This window comes from Notamacropus eugenii, chromosome 5 (genome assembly GCF_028372415.1).
Source record: "Notamacropus eugenii isolate mMacEug1 chromosome 5, mMacEug1.pri_v2, whole genome shotgun sequence".
Lineage (NCBI taxonomy): Eukaryota > Metazoa > Chordata > Mammalia > Diprotodontia > Macropodidae > Notamacropus > Notamacropus eugenii.
In genome coordinates this window covers 84,644,079-84,664,140 of record NC_092876.1, presented here as the reverse complement: position 1 = coordinate 84,664,140, position 20,062 = coordinate 84,644,079, and the positions used below count along the sequence as shown (strand labels likewise).

At 50.2% G+C, this 20,062-nt stretch overlaps 2 protein-coding genes across 2 annotated transcripts in view; both read right to left on the bottom strand.

Annotated features, from left to right (window-relative positions):
* Positions 1 to 11,072, bottom strand: part of DLGAP3 (DLG associated protein 3) — a 78,601-nt gene extending 67,529 nt beyond the window's left edge. Inside the window, exon 1 of the mRNA XM_072610093.1 lies at positions 10,783 to 11,072. The gene's annotated coding sequence lies outside the window, so the exon portion shown is untranslated. The remainder of the gene's footprint in view (positions 1 to 10,782) is intronic.
* A 4,110-nt stretch (positions 11,073 to 15,182) lies between these two features.
* Positions 15,183 to 19,334, bottom strand: LOC140508625 (platelet-activating factor receptor-like). The gene is made up of 2 exons (XM_072616521.1): positions 19,124 to 19,334; positions 15,183 to 16,476 (listed from the first exon to the last, which is right to left on the bottom strand). Exon 2 carries the CDS (start codon positions 16,449 to 16,451, stop codon positions 15,429 to 15,431), a length of 1,023 nt encoding a protein of 340 aa, XP_072472622.1. The 5' UTR covers positions 16,452 to 16,476; positions 19,124 to 19,334; the 3' UTR covers positions 15,183 to 15,428.
* Between the last annotated feature and the right edge of the window lie 728 nt (positions 19,335 to 20,062).

Sequence of the window (20,062 nt, the reverse complement as noted above, 5' to 3'; positions counted from 1 at the left end):
AATCTTCAAATATCGACTTCAATGGGCAGGGAAGGGGTGGGGCCCCAGTTCCTCTGGGCTCTACATCCCAGGGATGAAGGGCTGAGGAGGCAGGGTCGGGGGAGTCAGTGGGGACCAGGCCGTTACCAGATTGGCTGGAAAGTGGGTCGCTTTCCTTTTGGAAAAAGAAAGAAAAGGAAGAAGTAGGTCACTCTTGGTCCCCCTCAGCCCTGGCACCACCCAAAAGCTTAGCTTCTCTCTCTCTCTCTCTCTCTCTCTCTCTCTCTCTCTCTCTCTCTCTCTCTCTCTCTCTCTCATACAGGGTGGAGCAGGGTGGAGTGGACAGCTACTAGAGCCCCCTGCCTCTGCTTCCAATGTCCTCCAGGGGTGTCTGTGAACCCCAAGGGAGGAGACAGGAGACAGAGGACTGCACGATTCCCTGAGCACAGGTTGAGAAGGGAGGGGTACCCCTCCCCCCCACAGGTGTCCCCAAGAAGCCAGCCTCAACCAGTGTCACAACTCAGGGACCCAATGATCCCTAGGTGAGAACACTTCCCTCTCTAACCCCAGGCCAGACAAATTAGGGCACAAAAGAAGCAGGACCACACATACACAGAGATACCTCCTCCCCTCACCCCTGAGAAGGCCTGATATGCTACTCTTTAGTCACCGCCTCCACACTACTTACTGCCCAGCCCCCTCACCCACTCTTCTGCCACCCAGGCCCCTCGCCCACACTACCCACCCACCCACAGTGCTGACTCCTCTCTCTTCCCCATCTCTGCTGGCAGAGGCGTTGTTGCTATGTTACCGTGGATAGGACGGACAGACAGCAGCTCCAGCTGCTTCTTCCCCTGAGCTTCTCATGCTCCGAGTCCAGGGGGTATAAGAAGCAAAAAAAAAAAAAAAAAGAAGGAGGCACCCCCCTCCCAAAAAAGTCACTGGGTAAGGGAAAGGAGGATGAATTCTCTTGGTCATTACACAAAGAAGACATTAGAGAATCCCCAGGAGCACTTTCCTAGGGAGATAGAAAGGAGACAGCCTTGGGGTGAGTCCCCGGATGCTAGGTGCCATAGTTCAGCTGCCTAGGGACAGCCCAGTGGATGTGGAGATGTCCAGTATGACCCAGTAAAGGAGGAATGATGTCTAGTGACTCTTCCATGATGATCCGCTCCGACCTCATGCCAAGAACAAGATGTCTAATCTCTCCCAGGATTGAGCAGGATGGTCTAGGAATACAGGCTAAGTCCTGGCTCTCTTCTCCCAGTCCTTTTTATCTCTCTCACCCTTACTAAAGAGCCTGCTTTTCCAGTGCTATGAGTTGAGGGGCAGGTTGGGGGTAGGGTAGGGAAACAGAAAAACTGATAGAGAGAAAGAGAGAGAACACTAGGCTTAGTGAGATTATTTGAGCCAGGTAGGAAGGAGCATGTATGGGCAAGTCTTTTTTTATGAGTGGACACAGATGGATATGAATTGGCATGCAGGCTTATTTGAATGTACATTGTTGTAACACTCAACTGTTTGTTGTGTTACAATGTGCACATGCCTATAACATGTACGTGTGTTACCATATGCATGAATGTTGGTGTGTATACATATGTATTACAGTATATGCAAACTAACATATCTGAAATAGCATTACATGGGTATTCCCACATGGCATCAATGGGCATCTTCATGTTAGATATGTAGTACTAGTGTGTATGTACAAGTTGTATATGTGAAGGAACATTGGCAAGTCTAACACCTCCGCCCCCTCCAAGAGGCTTTGGAACACTTGGTGTCCATAATATGTTAAAATCCCAACCTCATTCACCCTTCTCAGTCACCTCTACTCAAACCACAGGAGAGATTTGAGCCTCCAAAGGCATTGAAAGGCTAATGGAAATAGAAAGGAGCCAGGAATCCAGCCTCCTATAGCTAATGAAGACAGCAAGTATTCCAGATAAACATGCATATGTCACAAATGCACATATAGAATAGTGAGGTCACATGTATGCAAGCACATATTTACATTCCCTTACACATGGATATGCCTACTGGAATCATGAGACCTTTCAGGAGTCATTTAATCCAGTTTCTGATTGGAGTACCACTTGGATATTTGGGGGTCTCTTCTGTCCTCAGAAAAGAAGCTGAGACTGCCTCTGTTCCTACTCCTACTTCTCCCCCACCTCTCTTCAGGAAGTGCTTTCTAACCTTAACTAATCCTGCCTGAGCACACACCCAACAGTCTCCTTTAGTACTACCCAACTCCCAGGAAAGGGGAATGGCCAAAGTTAAGGCCTGGTTGGGAAGCCTCAACACTTGAGAAGACTCTGCCCCAATGATGACACTGGCTCTGCCCCCATACCTTTTTTTAATTAGTTAATAAAGGGGAAACTGAAATTTAGGAGGAAAGTCTAAGGTTAGGCTCTCCTATTAGCCTCTTTGTTACTCAGGAACCATGACAGGTATGAAGGGTAATGATTTGGCTTTCCTCCCATCTCCTGCCCATTTTAAGTTCCCCTTGACCACCTCCCTGACAACTCTTGTAGGCTGTTGAGAAAGAAATTGAGACCTTTCCCACTTTCCACAAAACTGTGCAAAGAGATCAAGCCAGATTTCAGGGATTCTAGGCTCAAAGGTCAGAAATAAGAGAGCAGAATGATTAGGGCCTGGGTCCTGCACAGACAGGGAATCAGATACAGGCAAAGGCCATTATACAGCCTTAGAGGACCCAGTCAGGGCTCAAGCAGAGGCCAGCAGAGCAGGAGGAGTAGTCAATGAGGACCAGTTCAGTTTGAAGGTGGGGACAGTTGAGGACAAGAGTAATAGGGGGACAGGGGAGAATGGAGAAGATCAAAGATCAACAAAGAAAAGACCTGAATATCACAAGGAAGAGAAGGGAGGGAAAGGGAGAAGGAAGCAGGACCCTTGAGCTGGGTTTGTGAAGGTCTTTTCCAAGCAGAGGTGGTACCAACTTGAAGGCTCATCAAAGTCATTATATAACGAAAAGATGGAGAAGCAAAGCTGAGCTGTGCACACATTTCCTGCTCCATACCAACACACACACACACACACACACACACACACACACACACACACACACACACAGAGTTACAAATATGCACATGCACACACCACCTCCCTGATACTCACAGGATTGCCAGCACTCAGTCCCTTGAAAAAGCACATTGTAAAGAGGGTCATTTTGATGGAACATACCAAAATAGGGTGGGCAAAGAAGGGACCCATTGGCTGGAAGCCCAGGGCCTTAGCCCTCAAATTCAGATATTCTGTCCGGAGAAGGAAGGAACATGGATAGTAGTATAGGGCTGGGAAAGTCTAGAAACCATATACTCATCAGAGGAGTGGGGAACATAGGGATTAAGTGCATCATTTGCCCTCCTTGACAGGCATGGGCACCTACCCATCCAAAGGTAAGCCCCTACCCTCTCCCTAAGATTACCCCCTACCTCATTCAACAAACCAGAGCTCAGAACTCAACCCAGCCCAGAATTAATAATCCAGAAACTAGGACCCAGAGTCCAGCCTAGCCCAAAGTCTCAGAGCCTTCCAGCCCTACTGAAAGAAGGATTCATTTGAATATTTGATTGCTCTCTTGGGGAAGGGGGCTGAGCTTGCAATCACTGCTCCTACCAACTGTTCCCCCACAGACTATTTTACATGTCCTGAACTCATATCACCCAAGGACAAAAACAAGACACCAAGAAAGCCCCAGAGACAACGGGGATCCAGATACCAGAGGGGGCTCCTCCTAGGTGTCTGTTTCCTAGGCCAGTAGGAGAGGCTAGAGAGGAATATGCAAAGGAGCTAAGGATTTAAGAGATGGGCCCAGGCATCCCCCCTTCCCCTGCCCCCAGCATACTCCCTAGGGGCCCTTTATACAGCTCTAATCCCCATCCTCTACATATCTCCAACCCTCCCCTTATTCCCCATCCATGACTCTGAACCTCCCCAATCCATTCTAATCGCCCCTCCTTGCCTCCAGTTGCCCCCAACTCCCTCCTCCATGACTGAACAACTTCCCGCCCTCAAACTCTCTGCCTGGAAATCCTACCTCACTCCCCCTACATAAGCCCACCTCCCTTTAGGAAGCCACCCCCCCCCCCCAAGTACACAGACTTGGTTGAACTCTCCTGGATACCTGGGACTCAAATCAACCCAAACCTAACTTCTGAATTACTACCTCAGAGCTCTAAATATAAACTGATCTGCCCACCACCACCAGGAGTAACTGCATGGGAACATCTTGGGCTCAGTGGTACCTGTCACTGCCCTCCCCAACATCCTCAGTGCATGAAGCAAGAGTATGGAGCTGGGAGGAGTAGTTCTCACCCCATCCATGATCCCAAAGATTTTCCCTGGAATATATGTGAAAACTAAGAAAACCTGCTAAGGCTGCTTCCCTAAGGTCCTTCAGGGTATGGTGGAGCCCTGAGTCAGAGAAGGGACCTCCCTCTCTCTTCCTCCCCTCCCCACCCAGGGTCAGAGAAGGGTCCCTGACTTGCCGTCACAGCAAGTGGGTCAGACAGCAGCAAGATCTCCCAGACCCTGCTCCAACTTTCAATTAGTACAGGGGACAGCGGCCCTTTCAGCACCGTGGACAGCTTCCAGTCTGAACCAAGGGGCTCCTTTCAGAGCTGCTCAGGCCTGGGGAACTACCTAGAGGAAAGAAGGCACTGTTCCCTCCACCATTCAGCGCAGGAATCCGTCTTTGTCAGGGTCCTTCCCACAATCACCGGCCTCTTCCTGCCCTATCCCCTCCCAGTTAACCACATTCCTTCAACAGTCCAGCCTAGCCCGGCAATTAATCCACATGAGGTCAAAAGATATAAACCGAGGGGATGGAAACCCGGATGCCTGAGGGCCCCTGCACGCACTCCCCTTTGCCTTCAGGAACAACTCACCCCCCGCTCTTCACTCCTCAGTCCCAAGAGAAGGGCAGAAATACTCACCCAGTGACAGGTGTCGGCCTGGGGTATCCTGCTTCTGCTGCCCACACCCAGCTCGGTGGCCCCCTTCGGGAGGGAGCCTTCTCCAGTCTGGGGTGGGGCGGGCCGGGGCGGGGCAGGGCGGGGCGGGGCGGGGTAGGGGGGCGAGCCATGTGGCAGAGCCGAGAGAGCTCCTGAAGCCTACTAAGCCTAGAGGAGCAGCGGCAGGCGGGCAGGCGGGAGGGAGAGAGAGGGAGGAGAGAAACTGGGAGCCTGACTGGGAGGTGGGGGTGACAAGCAGGGGTGAGGGAATCCTCTCTCCATTTCACTCCACCCTACAGCCCAGGTTTCTTCATGTTTGAGTACTGGAGAGAGTTAGAAGGAGACATCAAGACCCCCAGCCAGAGGCTCCCCCATAAGGTCCTTCAGAGCAAAAGAGTAGCCTAGGATCATGTCCCACTACCACTACTAATATTTTTGCCCCTATGTTAACCAAGCAGTCTAACAGTGATTCCAAAAAGAAACTCATGTAAGGCATTCTCTGATACAAACACATGCATAGTTTTGCACATAGTTGTGGCACATGAGGCACGTTCTCTGACATACATGTGCCACGCTAGTATATGCACATTGATAGATATGCATTCATTATAGGTATGCATACTCACAGACACATGCTCACTCTCTGGCATATATATTAATGTGAGCCCTCACGTATACGCTGGGACACACATATGAACACCTCCACAAACCCAGATTTTCTGGGTGCCCCAATTGCAGAGGGTGTGGGCATCTGCAAACATGTTCTGAGGCATACGAAATATGGTCTGATATGGACCAGCATGTGAGAACCTATGTACATGTGTACCACACACATGCATGTTCTGGCCAATAACATTATATATGTGTAGCAACCTGTCCACACAGAGCCTTCTCCACCAGCTTTCCAGCTGAATCCCCAAGGGTAAGCTCTCCACATAAGAATGGAAAGAAGTCAAGCACCTCAGCCAGGATACCCCTCCACATGCTTTACAGTGCCTTCCTGAAACTCAGACTAGGGTGAGGGGCCCCACTAGGTTATCACAACAGATGAGCAAGTGTCTATGCCCACCCAGAATCTAGCAGCCTGTTACCATAACGATGGAGCGGCTGCCTCGCCTGCTCAGAATCACCAGCCACAGCCCAGGCTCTCCAGGAAGCAAAGCTGCCTCCCTCCTAACAGGGAAGGGGGAGGGGGAGAGGGAGGGAGAAGAAAAGGCAGGGTGGGGACAGCCAAAGGCTGATCAGCTGTTTTCCAATCCCTTAGAGACAGTTAGCCCTTCCAGCTACAGCATGAGGGATTGAGGTTAGACTTCAGAGTGGATCATAGGATTCAGAGCTGGGGGAGACTTTAGACATCATCTAGCCCCTTTTATGGAGGAAAACCCTGAAGCATCAAAAGGAAAAAGGTTGTGCCCAAGGTCATAAAGGAAGTCAGTGGCAGATACAAGACTAGAACCCAGCCCCATCTGAGTCAAGTCCAGGACCCCTCTCCCTACAAATAAAACTGACTGACTTTTAATCCTGTACGGAATAGTAAGACTCAGCAGAGATGCCCAAGGTAGCTAAATCTGTTCATGAGGGGGAGATTCCTCTTCCAGTGAACCCCGGGGGGGCCATGGAGCACTGGAATACTTGACCCAGCCAGGTTTGAAGACAGACTTGACCACTTCTGAGTACAGTTCTTCCACAACCCTCTACACTATACACACACACATACACACACACATACACACACACACACCAGCCACACCCAAGGCTGAAGATTGTTACCTAAATCCCTAGAAGGCAAAGCAATGATGGACATGATGCTTCTGGCTGGGCAATTGTAATTTACCCACTTCTGGAAACCAGGATGGAGATTAGAGACAGGTTGGATTCCTGACTTCTAATCTGCTCTGAAGTCTTGCCCTTCTTCCCACCATCTATCTTTCCTTCCCTGGGCTCCTGACCTTGCCCTTCCCCCCCAGCCCCAGCTCTTTCCAGTGCTCCTCCCTGGGGGTACTTGATGTTATAAGGGCCTGGGCTGGTTTAGCTCCTTTATCCTTGATCCAATCCCATTTCGATTGGATTTTGCCAGAAGCTGGGCTGCCCATTTAGTGTCTCATTAGGCTTAGGCTGAAGGGAGAGGCTGCTGCTCTGCTTGGGCCTGGGCCAGGCTGGACTTGGAGAAAGGGTGGTACAGGGAAAGAGGGATTATTGGTACCATTGTGATCATAATCACAAAGATCTTGTGCTTACTCCAAGCCCATTCTAACAGATCCTCCCCATAGCCACAGATGCCAAGGTGATATCCCTGAAGCACAGGTCTGACGATATTGCTACCCTCCTCAATAAACTCAATCAGCTCCCTATCACCTCTAGGATCAAATACAAACTCATCTGTTTGACATTTAAAGCCTATAACAACTTGGATCTAGTCTTTCCACCCTTATTATAGCTTACTCTCCTTCAAGAACTCTATAGTACAGACAACCTGTCCTCACTGTTCTTCACATAAATCATTCCATCTTCCATAAACTGTACCCTAATGACTGAAATGTACTCCCTCATGACCATCACATCTTAGGGTCTCTAGTTCCCTTCAAAGCTCAGTTAAATCGCTACCTCCTATGGGAAACTTTCCCTATTCCTGCCCCCATTGTTAGTTCCTCCACTCTAAAATAACTTGTATTCATTTTTATATATTCATATTGCACATATTCATCTGTGTACACATAGTCTTTCCCTACAGAATGTAAGCTCCTTGAAAGCAAGAACCGTTTCATTTTTTGTCTATATATTCCCAGGGCTGGCACATAGTAAGCACTTCATAGAAATGTTTGCCAATCAGTTGATTTGATAGCCTGGGAAGGGCCAAAAACATTGTACAGAGTGTTAAGGACTGAGAAAAGGGACTCTCAGTTGATCAGTTACACTCTCAATCTCAGATTTGATTTTACCATTTGCTCCACCAAGTACGGGGAGGTTAGTTTATAGGAGACAATATGGTACCATGCAAAGGAAGCTGTTTTCAGAGAACATAGATCTGATTCCTCCCTCTGCCACTAACTAGCTGTATGACCTTGGACAAGTCATTTACCTTCTCTGGTGCTCATTTTGCTCATCTGTAAAATGAGAAGCTTGGACTTGATAATCTTTCAGGTCCCTTCTGGTCCTAAATCTAAGATCCCATAAGACAGAAAGGGCCCCTAGCATGTGGGTTTGTTCAAGAGGACCCCAAAATCACCCCTTTCAGTGTCCACAATCACCCTTGTGATTAGGAAGTTTTTCTTAAAGAAGCAGTTCCTTCCACTGGAAAAAATATGGGATTTGGAGTCAAACAACCTGAGTTCAAATTCTTACTCCATTATTATTGTGAGCAAATCTGTTGTTCCCTCTCCAGGCTTCATCTCATGCCTAGTGGTTGGATAAAATGACCTCTAAAGCCCCTCCCAGCTCTACATTCTATGGGCTGCTATGATGTCTAACTTTGCTCCCTCATGCTGCAGGCAGCATCTCAATGTGAGTGGAGAACAGTTGTTCAGCTTTTGGCTATCTCTATCTTCCCTTCCTTCCCTTCCCCTCCCTGTTTGAAGGCATCCTTGGCTGCTAAGGTCCCTTCCTAACATTCTCTGACTGAATGTGCCAGCCCCAAAGGAGGTATAGCTGATTCTGAGCATCAGTAAGCATGTAAGAGCACATACGTGTGTGTCTGTGTGTCTGTGTGTCTAGGGAAGAGGGAGTACAAGTATGCATGTGAAAATGTGAGAAAAAAAGATAAAAGGTCTCTTTCTGGGAATGTGAAAAACCTGTGCATGTGTGCTACGTTCATGTGTATACAAGAATGCTTGTATATGTGCATGTGTAGTGCATGTGTGTGAACTAGGGAGGAAGCTTTGTCTGTGTCTCCCCAACCTGTGCCGATGTTCCTTTTAGAAACACCTGCCTAACCAGCCCCTCCCTGTTCCCATTTTTAACATTGATTCACAGCCAACTCATGAGCCTTTCCCCTCTCCTCTCCCTTCTTCTCTCTCCCCTTTTCCCTCTCCACTGTCGTAGGGCTCACTATGGACCCTTTCTTAGGATCTCCTGACCTTAACTAAGCATGGGAGAATAGGAAGAACCCCCCACCACCACCATCACCAGCCATGAGGATTTATTTGTCAGAACAGAGGATAGAACCCAGATGCTTCCTTCCATTCCCAGAGCCTCAGGTCCTGACCTTCTAAGAGTATCAGAATACAGTACCATACCCCCTGCCTTTTTATTGCCTGCCCTAGTCCCAATTATGGTCAAGAAATCACAGACTGCCAAAGCTAGAAAGGATAATCTAGTGGCTAGTCCAATCCTCTCATTTTACAAAGAAGGAAACTGAAGACCATAGAGAGGAAAGGACTTGCCTACCATCACACAGTGAGTCAGTGGACAGAACCAGAGTCCCATCTGAGGTACCTTCTTGAGACTCTCTATATTGGGTATAGGAAAGACCCTGCAGCGTTGAGAAAGAATAATCTGACTCCTTTTGGTTATTCAGAGGGTGTAGACCTGTCTATTGGAGACAGGGGACTGTACAAAATGACTACCCATGCCTGAAGAGGGGAAATTGAGGAGGTTAGGTAAGAAACCTCGGGTATGCCAGACTAAACTGGGCAGAATAATCTCAGTGAAACCACTGATATCAAAGAGACTCTGACCCACTGGGCCCAAGATCCCATCACCATTCACCCAAGGCTGGTGCCCTCTGCTCCCATATAACCCCTTCAGTCCTGTCCTGCCAACCTGCTTGGCCCCCACAACAACATTATCAGTGCTCTGAAGATGGCCAGGGCCCCCAGACCCCCAGTTTCTGATCTTGCACTCTTCGCTGAAGGCCAGAAAACCAGGGAGTAGAGACAAAATTCGATGCCTCATCCTGGCCCCCATCTTCCCTGTCCAGGGAGGAAACCCAGGCCTAGAACCTAATAGGGGAAGGGCCAAAGTGAGCTTTCACCAACCTCTTGACAAGTAGGAGAGACCCTGAAGTGACAAGGTTCCCAGGGAGCAAAGGTCCCACCTCTAAATGGCTCGGAGGGTGCAGAAGAGACTGCAGGAATGACCTGAAAAGTCTAAGGCTCCCTCCCCCTCCCCCTCCTTCGGCCCCTCTCCTTAGGAAATCCCCCCGGGAAAACATTTCAGAGTGTATCTCGTTCACATTCACCAGCACACAGAGCCACATTCACACGGACCCAGCCTCACAGATACACTCACACGATCACACACGGATCGAGGAAACTTCTCTCCGGGGGCCCTTCCCCCGCGGCCCCTTCGTCCTCTCCGCAGGGGAGGGGGATCCCCCAGACTGGCCCCTGCAGCCAGGGCTCCCTCCGCCCCCGAAGCGCTGAGATCCAAGTCCCCCTCCTTTCCTCCCTCCCTCTCTTGTGCGGAGGCGGGAGGAGGCGGGAGCTCAGTCTCCCCTGGAAACCGGGTCTCCGCCTGGCCCCTGGCGCCGCCGCCACGGCCACTGCCACCACGCCGCCCGCTGCCCTCCCGGGGCTTCGGAACAAGTGGTGATTTCGGAACCCAGAGCTGGGACCGCCAGCATCCTCCTCCCGGCCTGGGCCTGGGGTCCTTCCCTCACCCCCAGCCCCAGCCGAGGTTGCAGGGATGCAACCCCGGGTGAAGGCAGAGAACGAAAACACAGGACCCTTCCCTTACCCCCTCCCCAGGCCAGGGAGGCCGCTGGGGGAGGGGAGCCGGGGAGGGGACGGGGGCTGCAGCCGCAGCTGTCCAAGCCGGACGGGGGAGGGCACTGCGGAGGGGGTGGCAGGCGCGGCTCTGGGACCCCCCTCCCCCAGCGCCGCCTTACCTGGCCCCGGCCGCGCTGAGGCTGCAGTCCGTCAGTCTGTCCGGTCACTCGGCGGCCCGGAGGCTGCCCGGAGGCGGAGGGCTGGAAGGGATGGGGGGGCAGGGCAGGCAGAGCCAGGGGGTTCAGTTCGGTGACACTGAGGCCCAGAGGCTGCCCGAAGGCAGCAAGCTGGGATGGCTTAGGGGGCCGCCAGGCCGGGGACGCGGGGAGAAAGGGTGGGGGGGTTCCGGGCACTGCGGAGCCCCCAGCAAAGGGGCCGCGCCGGCTGCGGAGCCGGAGCCTCCGAGACTGGGAGGGAGCCCGGCAAGCTGCGGAGGGTGGATTTCCCGGGAACCCGGACGGGAGGCGGGGGGGATCCCGCCCGCTCCGCCCCCGCGCAGGACGAGCCGGGGAAGGGGGGGGAGGGCGGGGCCGGAGCAGCCAGGCTAGGGGCGGGAGCTGGAACCCAGGAGGGCTCGGGCCCCTGCTACCGCTCCGACCGCTTGTCTGGCGGGGGCGAGTGGAGATCTCTCTCTGCTCGATCGGAGGGAGCTATCCAATGTCCAAGGTTCGGGGGAGGGGTGCTGAGACCACCCTGGGGAGCGCCCTCCAGTGCCCGGGGCTGAGCTAGGCGGAGGCGGGGGATTTCCCTGGGTAGCCTTCAGGGATGCGAATGAGACTTCGCTCCACCTCCTAGCAGCGGGGAGGGGGAAATAGGTGGGGAAGAGGGACCTCATCCTTGCATCCAGATACATAGAGAGACAGTCACAACCACACACAGGGTTGGTATGAGTTCCTAGTGTGTTGTACAAGCTCCTGTTGTGTAGACATACACACCAGTCTCCCAAGCAGCAGTGAGTGACACAGTCCAGTCTCATGGTCAGAGTCCTTAACACATATAGTTTCTGTCTCTGTCTGTCTCCCTCTCTCTCTCTCTTGCTCTCTCTCTCTCTCTCTCTCTCTCTCTCTCTCTCTCTCTCTCTCTCTCTCTCTCTCACACACACACACACACACACACACACACACACACACACACACACACACACACACACACACACCCCACAACCTGAATAGTTTCAGAGATATAGTTTCTCACAATCCCACTTCATCAGTCACTCACACATATATGCCAAACAGCTGCAGAGACACAGGATATAAGCAGCCTGGGAGATACAGTTTCTCACAAAAGGTCATACACCAAAACCCTACATTAAGCCTAACACATGTGGGGACACATAGAGACTGGGACACAGGCACAAACATTCCCCTACTGTCACACATCTTCACATCCATAACAGATTTGCAGACATACACTCTGTTTTCCGAACCTGTCCAGACTTTCCCCTAACTTCCTTGGCTGCCCCCCCCAAAACTCTAAATATCCATCTGCTGGAAGCTCTGATCCTTCTCTACCTCTCCTTTGTCCCCAAAGTTATGACTAGAGCCCCAGTACAGTGAGCCCTCCCACCATCACCTCAGCTCTCTGCAGAGAAAGAAATTAAAGCTATATCTAATTGGAGTCCTGATCAGCCTGCCAAGAGAGAAACCTCACCCATCTCTTTTCAGACCTAAGTCATACATTCAGGGGCAGGGTATGAGGAAAGGGCATGCTAGTCCCATGATAGCTAGGGAAGCTGCAGAGCTCAGACTGAGGAATGGATGGGAAGGGTAGGAGGCAGGCAGGCTGCAGGAGAGCCAACTGCAATAGCCCCTTAGAACTGCTCTTTGCTGACCCAGAGTGATCTTGAAAGCCAAGAGAGAGCAAGTGCGGAGATGCACATAGGCCCAACAGGCTGAGGGAAGTAGGGGAGAGGAGCCACACAAGTCTGCTACCCAGCAGCCTTCCCACCCTGCTGAGAATGGGCGTGGGGTAGATCTAAAGCAACCTTCCCACAACTAAAGCCCTTTTCTCCACTGCTCAGTTGGGATGAAGAAAATTTGGGATCCCACAGCCTGAGACCTAACCTTTTCCCAACACACACGTACACACATACATACACACACACACACACACACATATACACACACCCTATCTCTCTGAGTCAGAGAAAAGTTGCTCATTTCCCTTTTTTGAAGGAAGAAGCTAAGGCCTAGAGAGATGAAATAATGGGCCCAGGCAGCCCTCAACACCTCCCCTTTTTCTCTTCCTATACACCACCCACCCTAGGTGGGTTCCAGAGCAGTACAGTGGGAAAAGCATCAGATTTTGGAGTTACAGGACCAGGATTCTTGTCCCAGTTCTAGTTACTGTTTGTGTGACCTTAGGCAAGTCACTCAAATTTGGGGGGCCTCAGTTTCTTCATCTATAAAATAAGGAACTTGAAAAAGAGGATCTCATTGCTCCAAATCAATCCTGTGCTCTCTATGGAACAATCCCTTGCTAAAGAAATATCCTGGCCAGGTAAGTCTCGGGCTTCTAAATAGGACCTGCTGTGTGTAGGAGGGTTATTCTCCTCTTTGGGTCATTTGCATCTTCATCATTAAAATGAAGGGAAATGACAAGCTCCCCCAGGCAGAGAACACCTAGACAAGAAATGGACCTTGGAAGTGAACTGAGAGGGCTGGGAAGGAGAGAGGCTGGAAGAGTTCCTGAACCCAAGGATGCTCAGGACACAGAGCCTCATTATTGATCTAGAGCAAGAGATAAAAAAGCCCAGCTTCAAAAAGAAGTGAAACCCAGATGTAAGAACTGCCCAGTGAGCATGAATCAGGAAGACACTTGCCCTCTTCCAGGGCAGGATTACAGTGAGGCAGGAGAGAGGGTCCTGGGCTTGTGCTCAGGCCAGGAAGGATTCCCAGTGAGTCCAGATGGTGTTTCTGGAGACACCAGGAACCTGAGAACATGCCAACAATGACAAAAGGAGGTGGCTCAAAGGTCAGGATGGGATTTGGGACAAGGATATGGAATCATCTTTTTCTTCCACGATCCAGGAATCAGGATAGATAGCCATGTGGGAGGGTAAATAAGATTAGAATACAGGTCCTTTAACTCTTAGAGTTAAAAGTTAAAGTGTTGTGATCTTTCCATCATAGCTCAGCCTAAAAGCTATGATGGGCAGGGGATGAGGACAAGTCAGTTCAGGTCAAAGGAAAGGCCATGGGGCAGGGACTGGACCAAGTTGAAAACCCAACTTAGACACATTGGAAAAAGCACTAGACTTGTAGTCAGATGACCTGGGTTTGACTTTTAGCCCTGCATTCATTAGCCCTTGCACTCTTCATCTCTTGATCTTAGTTCCCCCATCTATAAAATGAAAGAGCTAGGGGATGCAATGGGTAGAGTGATAGAACTGGTCAAAATGATCCTAGTTCAAATCCTGCCTCAGACACCTGATAGGTGTGTGGGCAAGTTACAAAACCTCCCTAAACCTCAGTTTCCTCATCTGTAAAATGAATATAATAGTAGCACTTACCTCACAGGATTGTTGAAAGGACCAAATGAGATTATTATATGTAAATCACTTTGCAAATCTTAAAAATGCTACATAAATGTTAGCTAATGTTATTATTAAGATGGAGATAATAATACATTACTAACTTCATAGGGCTGTTATGAGGAAGGTGCTTTGTAAACCTTAAAATGCTACAGAGAGGGGAACAATTATTAATGAAATATAAATTATCAAGACTCCTAGGGGTGCTGGAGGTGAACAGTAGGGTCAGGTTCCCACTCACACAAACAACAGACCTGGTTCTGCACTGGTCTCCACTCACCTTGATGAAATTGCTCAACAGCACAACAGTTTGAGGGTGGGACACTGTTTGGGGATGAAATCAGTACAGCAGGTCACTTTGACAACTGGTGCCAGCTCCTTTTGGTCTCCCATATTGCCATCACCATCACTGTTGCCCCATCTTACCCCACTCCCACCATTTTACATCCTATACATTGTAACTTATGTCACCTATACAAAAACGTTGAGAGGTTTGGGTGGAAGTTGTAGGTCTAGGCATGTGATGGTGGCACAGTGGGTACAGTGCCAAACCTGGACCCAGACAACCTGAGTTCAAATCTAACCTTAAACACTTTCTAGCCATGTGATCCTGGGCAAGTCACTTAACCTCTATTTACCTCTGTTTCCTCAGCTATAACAAGGAGATAATAATAGCACCTACCTCTCAGACCTTTTATGAGGATCCAATAAGATATTTGTAAAAAGAGGGAAAAAAGACACTTAGCATAGTGCCTAGAACACAGTGGGCACTATAAAAGTGCTTATTTCCTTCCCTACCACCCCTCTACCCCCAGACACCTGATGGGTATGGCCTACTGTATCCCTAGAAGTGGTCCTGACCTACATGACAAACCTACATAATACAAATACCTACATAATACTTACTAAACACTCCAAAATCTCCATTAATCCCAGCCACGGTCCTTCCTTCCCCCATCCCCACCCATGAAATAAAGACATCCACACTTTGGGCTACAATTTTTACTTCTCAGAACCCCAAATCACAGGCACTGTTGTCTTGGACTCTCTCTTGCACAGGTACCCAAGTCAGGGATCCTCAGATTGGAGTGAGAAATAACAAAATGCTGCTAAATTCCTCTTCCCTGTGAACCCTGGGTACAGCCCTGTTCACATCTCATCACCCCCATCTTCACCCTTTTCACCAGCCCTAGAAAAGAAGAGCTGGCCTGAGTGGGGCTGGGCATCCATCCTCTAGGAGGAGGAACAAGAGGCTGCTGGGACCCTGGTTCCTCCAGATCCCGGGCAGCAGCTTAGCCCCCGGCAATCCTGGCGGAAACGACGTAATGAAAAGCAGTAGACAAGAGGGTCCAGGCAACTGTTGAGACTGAGCAGGGCCAGACTGAGAGTATGCAGGACATCCAGGGTAGAAGGCACTGGACACTCACCATCTCCATTGTCAACATCATCTCCCTCTTGCCTGGCTACCCAAGGTGCTAGGATGAGGTGGTAGGGTGCCAGGCAGACAGCAAACACCAACAACAGTCCCAGTACCATGGTCCGTGCCATGCGTCGATGGGAACCAATAGCTAAAGGGCCCAGGGATGCCCCTCTCGATGTAGGGGGCACCACCAGCACCCGAGCCAAGGATACGTAGGCCCCAAGGACCAACAGGAAGGCAGCAATAAAGAAGCCCACAGTGATATAGGCCATGTCTTGCCGGGCCCAGCCATGCTCGAAGCAGCGGGTAGTGCCTCCTGGGCCAGGGCGAAGAGCCCGGGCAGAGACCAGGGACGGAGCAGCACAAGCCAAGCAGAGCATCCAGGTAGCAGTACAAGCAGCTTGGGCCACTCGAAGCTGGTTGAGGGGCAGGCGGGTGCCAACCCCAGGTTTGGGCCCCTGCACGGTGCAGTAACGACTGACACTGATGAGGACCATGAAGGAGATGGCAGCGTATGTGGCAGCATAGTATGTGGCCCCAGTGATGTGGCAGATGGAGGCAGGAAAGGGCCAGTGGGCCCGGCCCAAGTAGTAGGTGAGCCAGAAGGGCAGCGTGAGGGTGAAGAGGATATCCGCCACAGCCAGATTGAGCAGGTAGAGACGCAAAGCTTGGCCTAGCCTTCCTTCACCCCTCCCAAAGACGGCCAAGGCAGCCAGGTTGGCAGGCAGGCCCAGACTCAGGGCCACTGCATAGGCTGCTGGCACCACAATGAAGCGGGCAGGATCATCCCAAGGGCCACATCCTCGAATGCCTGCACCTGGTTCTGTGTTATTCATTGGATCCCAGGAAGAGGTGGGTGGACTGTGAGAAGAAGAGAGGACCGTGAAAGGTGGAGCCAGGAAAAGCAAACAAAGGCAAAGGAAGGGGTTATCTCCTTTGTCCCCTCCTCCCATCCCCTCCCAAGGAAATTAGTCTTCCTAAACTACTCAGCTACCTCTTTTGCTTCCCCAATTTTTGTTCCCAGGTTTTTCTCTGTCCTTCCCCCCCAACACCCCTTCTCTCACCTCCACAGGTAGCTCTTCACTCCAAGCTCTCCCTGAAGAAAACCTGTGAGTCTGAGGCCAAAAAGGATATATATATGGGGAGAATCTGCCCTGAGTCCCACTCTAATTCCCAGTCAGTACCCACAGGACAGGGAAAGTAGAGATTGGAAAACTGAGGGGGATGGGCAGTGAATCGGTCCCTCCCATCTCTCTTGGCCAAGGGAATTCATTCCTCAGATACAAATTGTTGTGGCTTCTTAAGTCTCAAATTTGCCAGGGGTAATGTCCATTGTCCCTCACCCCAAGGGAGAGCTTACTCCCAACTCTAGTCTGTATGTTCCCTCCACATTGTATACCCGTACAGTACACATATGTACATACACTGAGATGTGTTCACAATTTAGGAACCTAAATACACATTGACACACACAGATATACATAGATATACATGTAAATGCATATTTCTACACACAAAGAGATCTAGAAGGATGTTATCCATATGCACGGACACAACTAGGAGGCAATACAGAAGTATATGGACATCTGTTCTGAAGTACACAGACACAGGATATTGCCCACATGAATACATGCACATAAGTGTGTACACATATAGGCTATAGTAAATTAAGTAAGCTGTATGAAAAAGAGTTAGCAAGTATGGAAATAAAGTACTCTTCAGAGAGAAGTCCCATAAATGTAACTTTCTGGTCTCAGAAAAGCGGGTGGTGTCTAAGAGGGTGCTAAGGTCAGAATGGTGGCCCTTTTGTCTCTTTGAAGGATCTCAGATTCTACTGATACATTCAATTCAACTCAATTCAATTCAACAAGCGTATATGAATCACCTACTATGTGCTAAGTACTGGGGATACAAAGGTGAACAGTCCCTGCCCTGAGCTTCAGCTTATAGACTTAAACTAGATCTCTACTATGTGCCAAACACTTTACAATTAATAATAATAACTTATTATTTATATAGTATTTATATAGTTCCTACCATGTGCCAAGCACTTTACAATTAATAAAGCTAACATTTACATAGCACCTACTATATGCTAAGCACTTTACAGCTATTATCTCATTTAATTCTCATGATCCCCTGGGAGGCAGATGTTATTATTATTCCCATTTTATAGAGGAGGAAACTGAGGTAAACAATGATTACATGACTTGCCCAGGATTACACAGCTAGTAAGTGTCTGAAGCATGATCCCAACCCCAAGCTATCCACTGCACCACCTGTTTATTGGGGATACAAAGAAAGGCAAAAACACGGTCCCTACCCTTAGGAAGCTCACATTCTTATGGGGGAAACATGTAAATAAACATGTACGACATGCCATATACAAAGTAGATGTACCATGATCTCAAAATGGAAGACACTAGCATGGTGGAGGGGAGCGAGAAAGGCCTACAGAATCTAAGAACTGATCTGAGTGTTAAAGCAAGCCAGAGGAGCTCAAACGCAGAAGTGAGGAGGCAGAGCATTCCAGGAATTGGAGCCAGAAAAAGTCAGGAGACAGGGAGTATCAATGGGGAGGCACAGGAAGCCAGGCGGGGTGGTCCGATCATAGGGTGTGGGGTGGAGAGAGACATATAAAATAAACTGGAAAGGTAGGAGGCTGCCAAGAAGCAGGATACACACTGTGTGTATTTGTGAATGTGCTGCCCCTTTGACTGAAATGTGGGTGCACATTTGTGAACAGGGCTTAACTCTCTCCCCTATCAGTTTCTGGCAAAAAAAAAAAATTGTTACTATTTTTTAATCATGTGCACATGTGAGTGAAACTCATGGGTTTTATGTAGGTGTACGTGAAGGCATCAATTCATATAAATCTACTTGGGAATGCACACGTGAAAGTCACAGAGATATTTTCTGATATGTCCACAAACACAATCATAAAAGATGGCATGGGACACATCTTTGTTCAGAGACCTTAATGGAAAGACCTTTCTAACTATCTCTGGCCCTTGGTCCAGAGTTGAGGGGCTGGGGAAGGGCAGGAAGAAGGGAGAGGGGAAGTTCTCAACCCTGCCCCTGCCCTTCTGGACAAGGGAAGAAATGAATATTCAAGATACCAGGGCCTCTCCCACTCCACCGCTCATGCCACTCAATACCCACTCAAGGCCCTATCTGGGTCACAATTTAAGGATTGGGATACACAGCTAGAGGACCATAGCCTTAATTCCAGGTTACAGCTTGGGGGGGAGGGACCTAGGCTATGGGGTTACAGCAAGAAGTGAGAGTACTGCTATCTGAGGGGAAAAGAAGTCTGCTCTTTTCCCCTATAACTTTGTCCAGAGGTCCAGCGGACAGAAGCCAAAGCCAGACTACTTGGATTAAGGCGGTGAAACGTTACCAAACCATAAGTCAGGAGAAGGTTATTTTAGGGGACTGCCAAGACGGCAATGGCCCTCCCCACCACCACGACCTCCTCTTTCCCTTGCCATTCAATTCCCTCCCTTACCTGCCGCTGGATCTGTTGCTCCAAGAGTTATCGTGTGTGGCCCTAGGAGGTTTTAAGCGGCCTGAGTCCGAGGCCGGGTAGGACGGCCCACTTTCTCTACTTCGAACAAGGACTAATCTGTCGGCGTAGTCCAGAAATGGGTACAACAGCTGGAGGGGGGAAGGTGTACACCTGTGGCCCTGGGGAGAAGGGGCTAGGGAGGTACGTCCAATCGTTCAATCCAGGGAAGGGATCTGGAGGAGGGGAGTGGGGGTGGGGTGTCATAAATAGGGGGAGAAAGAAAGAGACGAAAAGGGGAGAGTAGTAGGATAAGGAGAGTGAGCTGCCACACTAGTGAGGGAGGGGACTAGTGGAAAACACCTCGGGGGGAAGAGAATGTAAGGTAGGAGTTCTCCTACTCGGGTGGAGGGAGACAAGAAGGCTGGTAGGAAACTCCCAGATTATCAGTCCCCCTTCCACTCCCCCATGAAACTTGGGAAGACTATGCCCCTCCCCGCTCTGCAAGAGCCCCCTGACCCACTCCGCCCGTCTGGCGCCCCCACATATGACAATCCCAGACAACTGCTCCCCCGGCACCAGCTGGCCCTGACGCCCCCTCCTCCTTTTCGGTTTTCCGCACTCCTCCCCACCGCCCACCGCCCACTGGCATCTCCCACAGCCTCCGCAGCAGCTGAGACAGCTCTGACCACCAGACTGGGGAGGTGGAAACAGCCAACCCCCTCCTTTACACACACACACACACACACACACACACACACACACACACACACACACACACACACACAGCTCTAATCCACACACACACACACACACACACACACACACACACACACACACACATAAAGCTCTAATCCCTGGCAGGCCCAGAGGTTTTATTTTAAGGTTTGGGGAAGGAGACAGACTGGCTGCAGCCTCCTCTGATCCTGGGGGGCCCTAGAA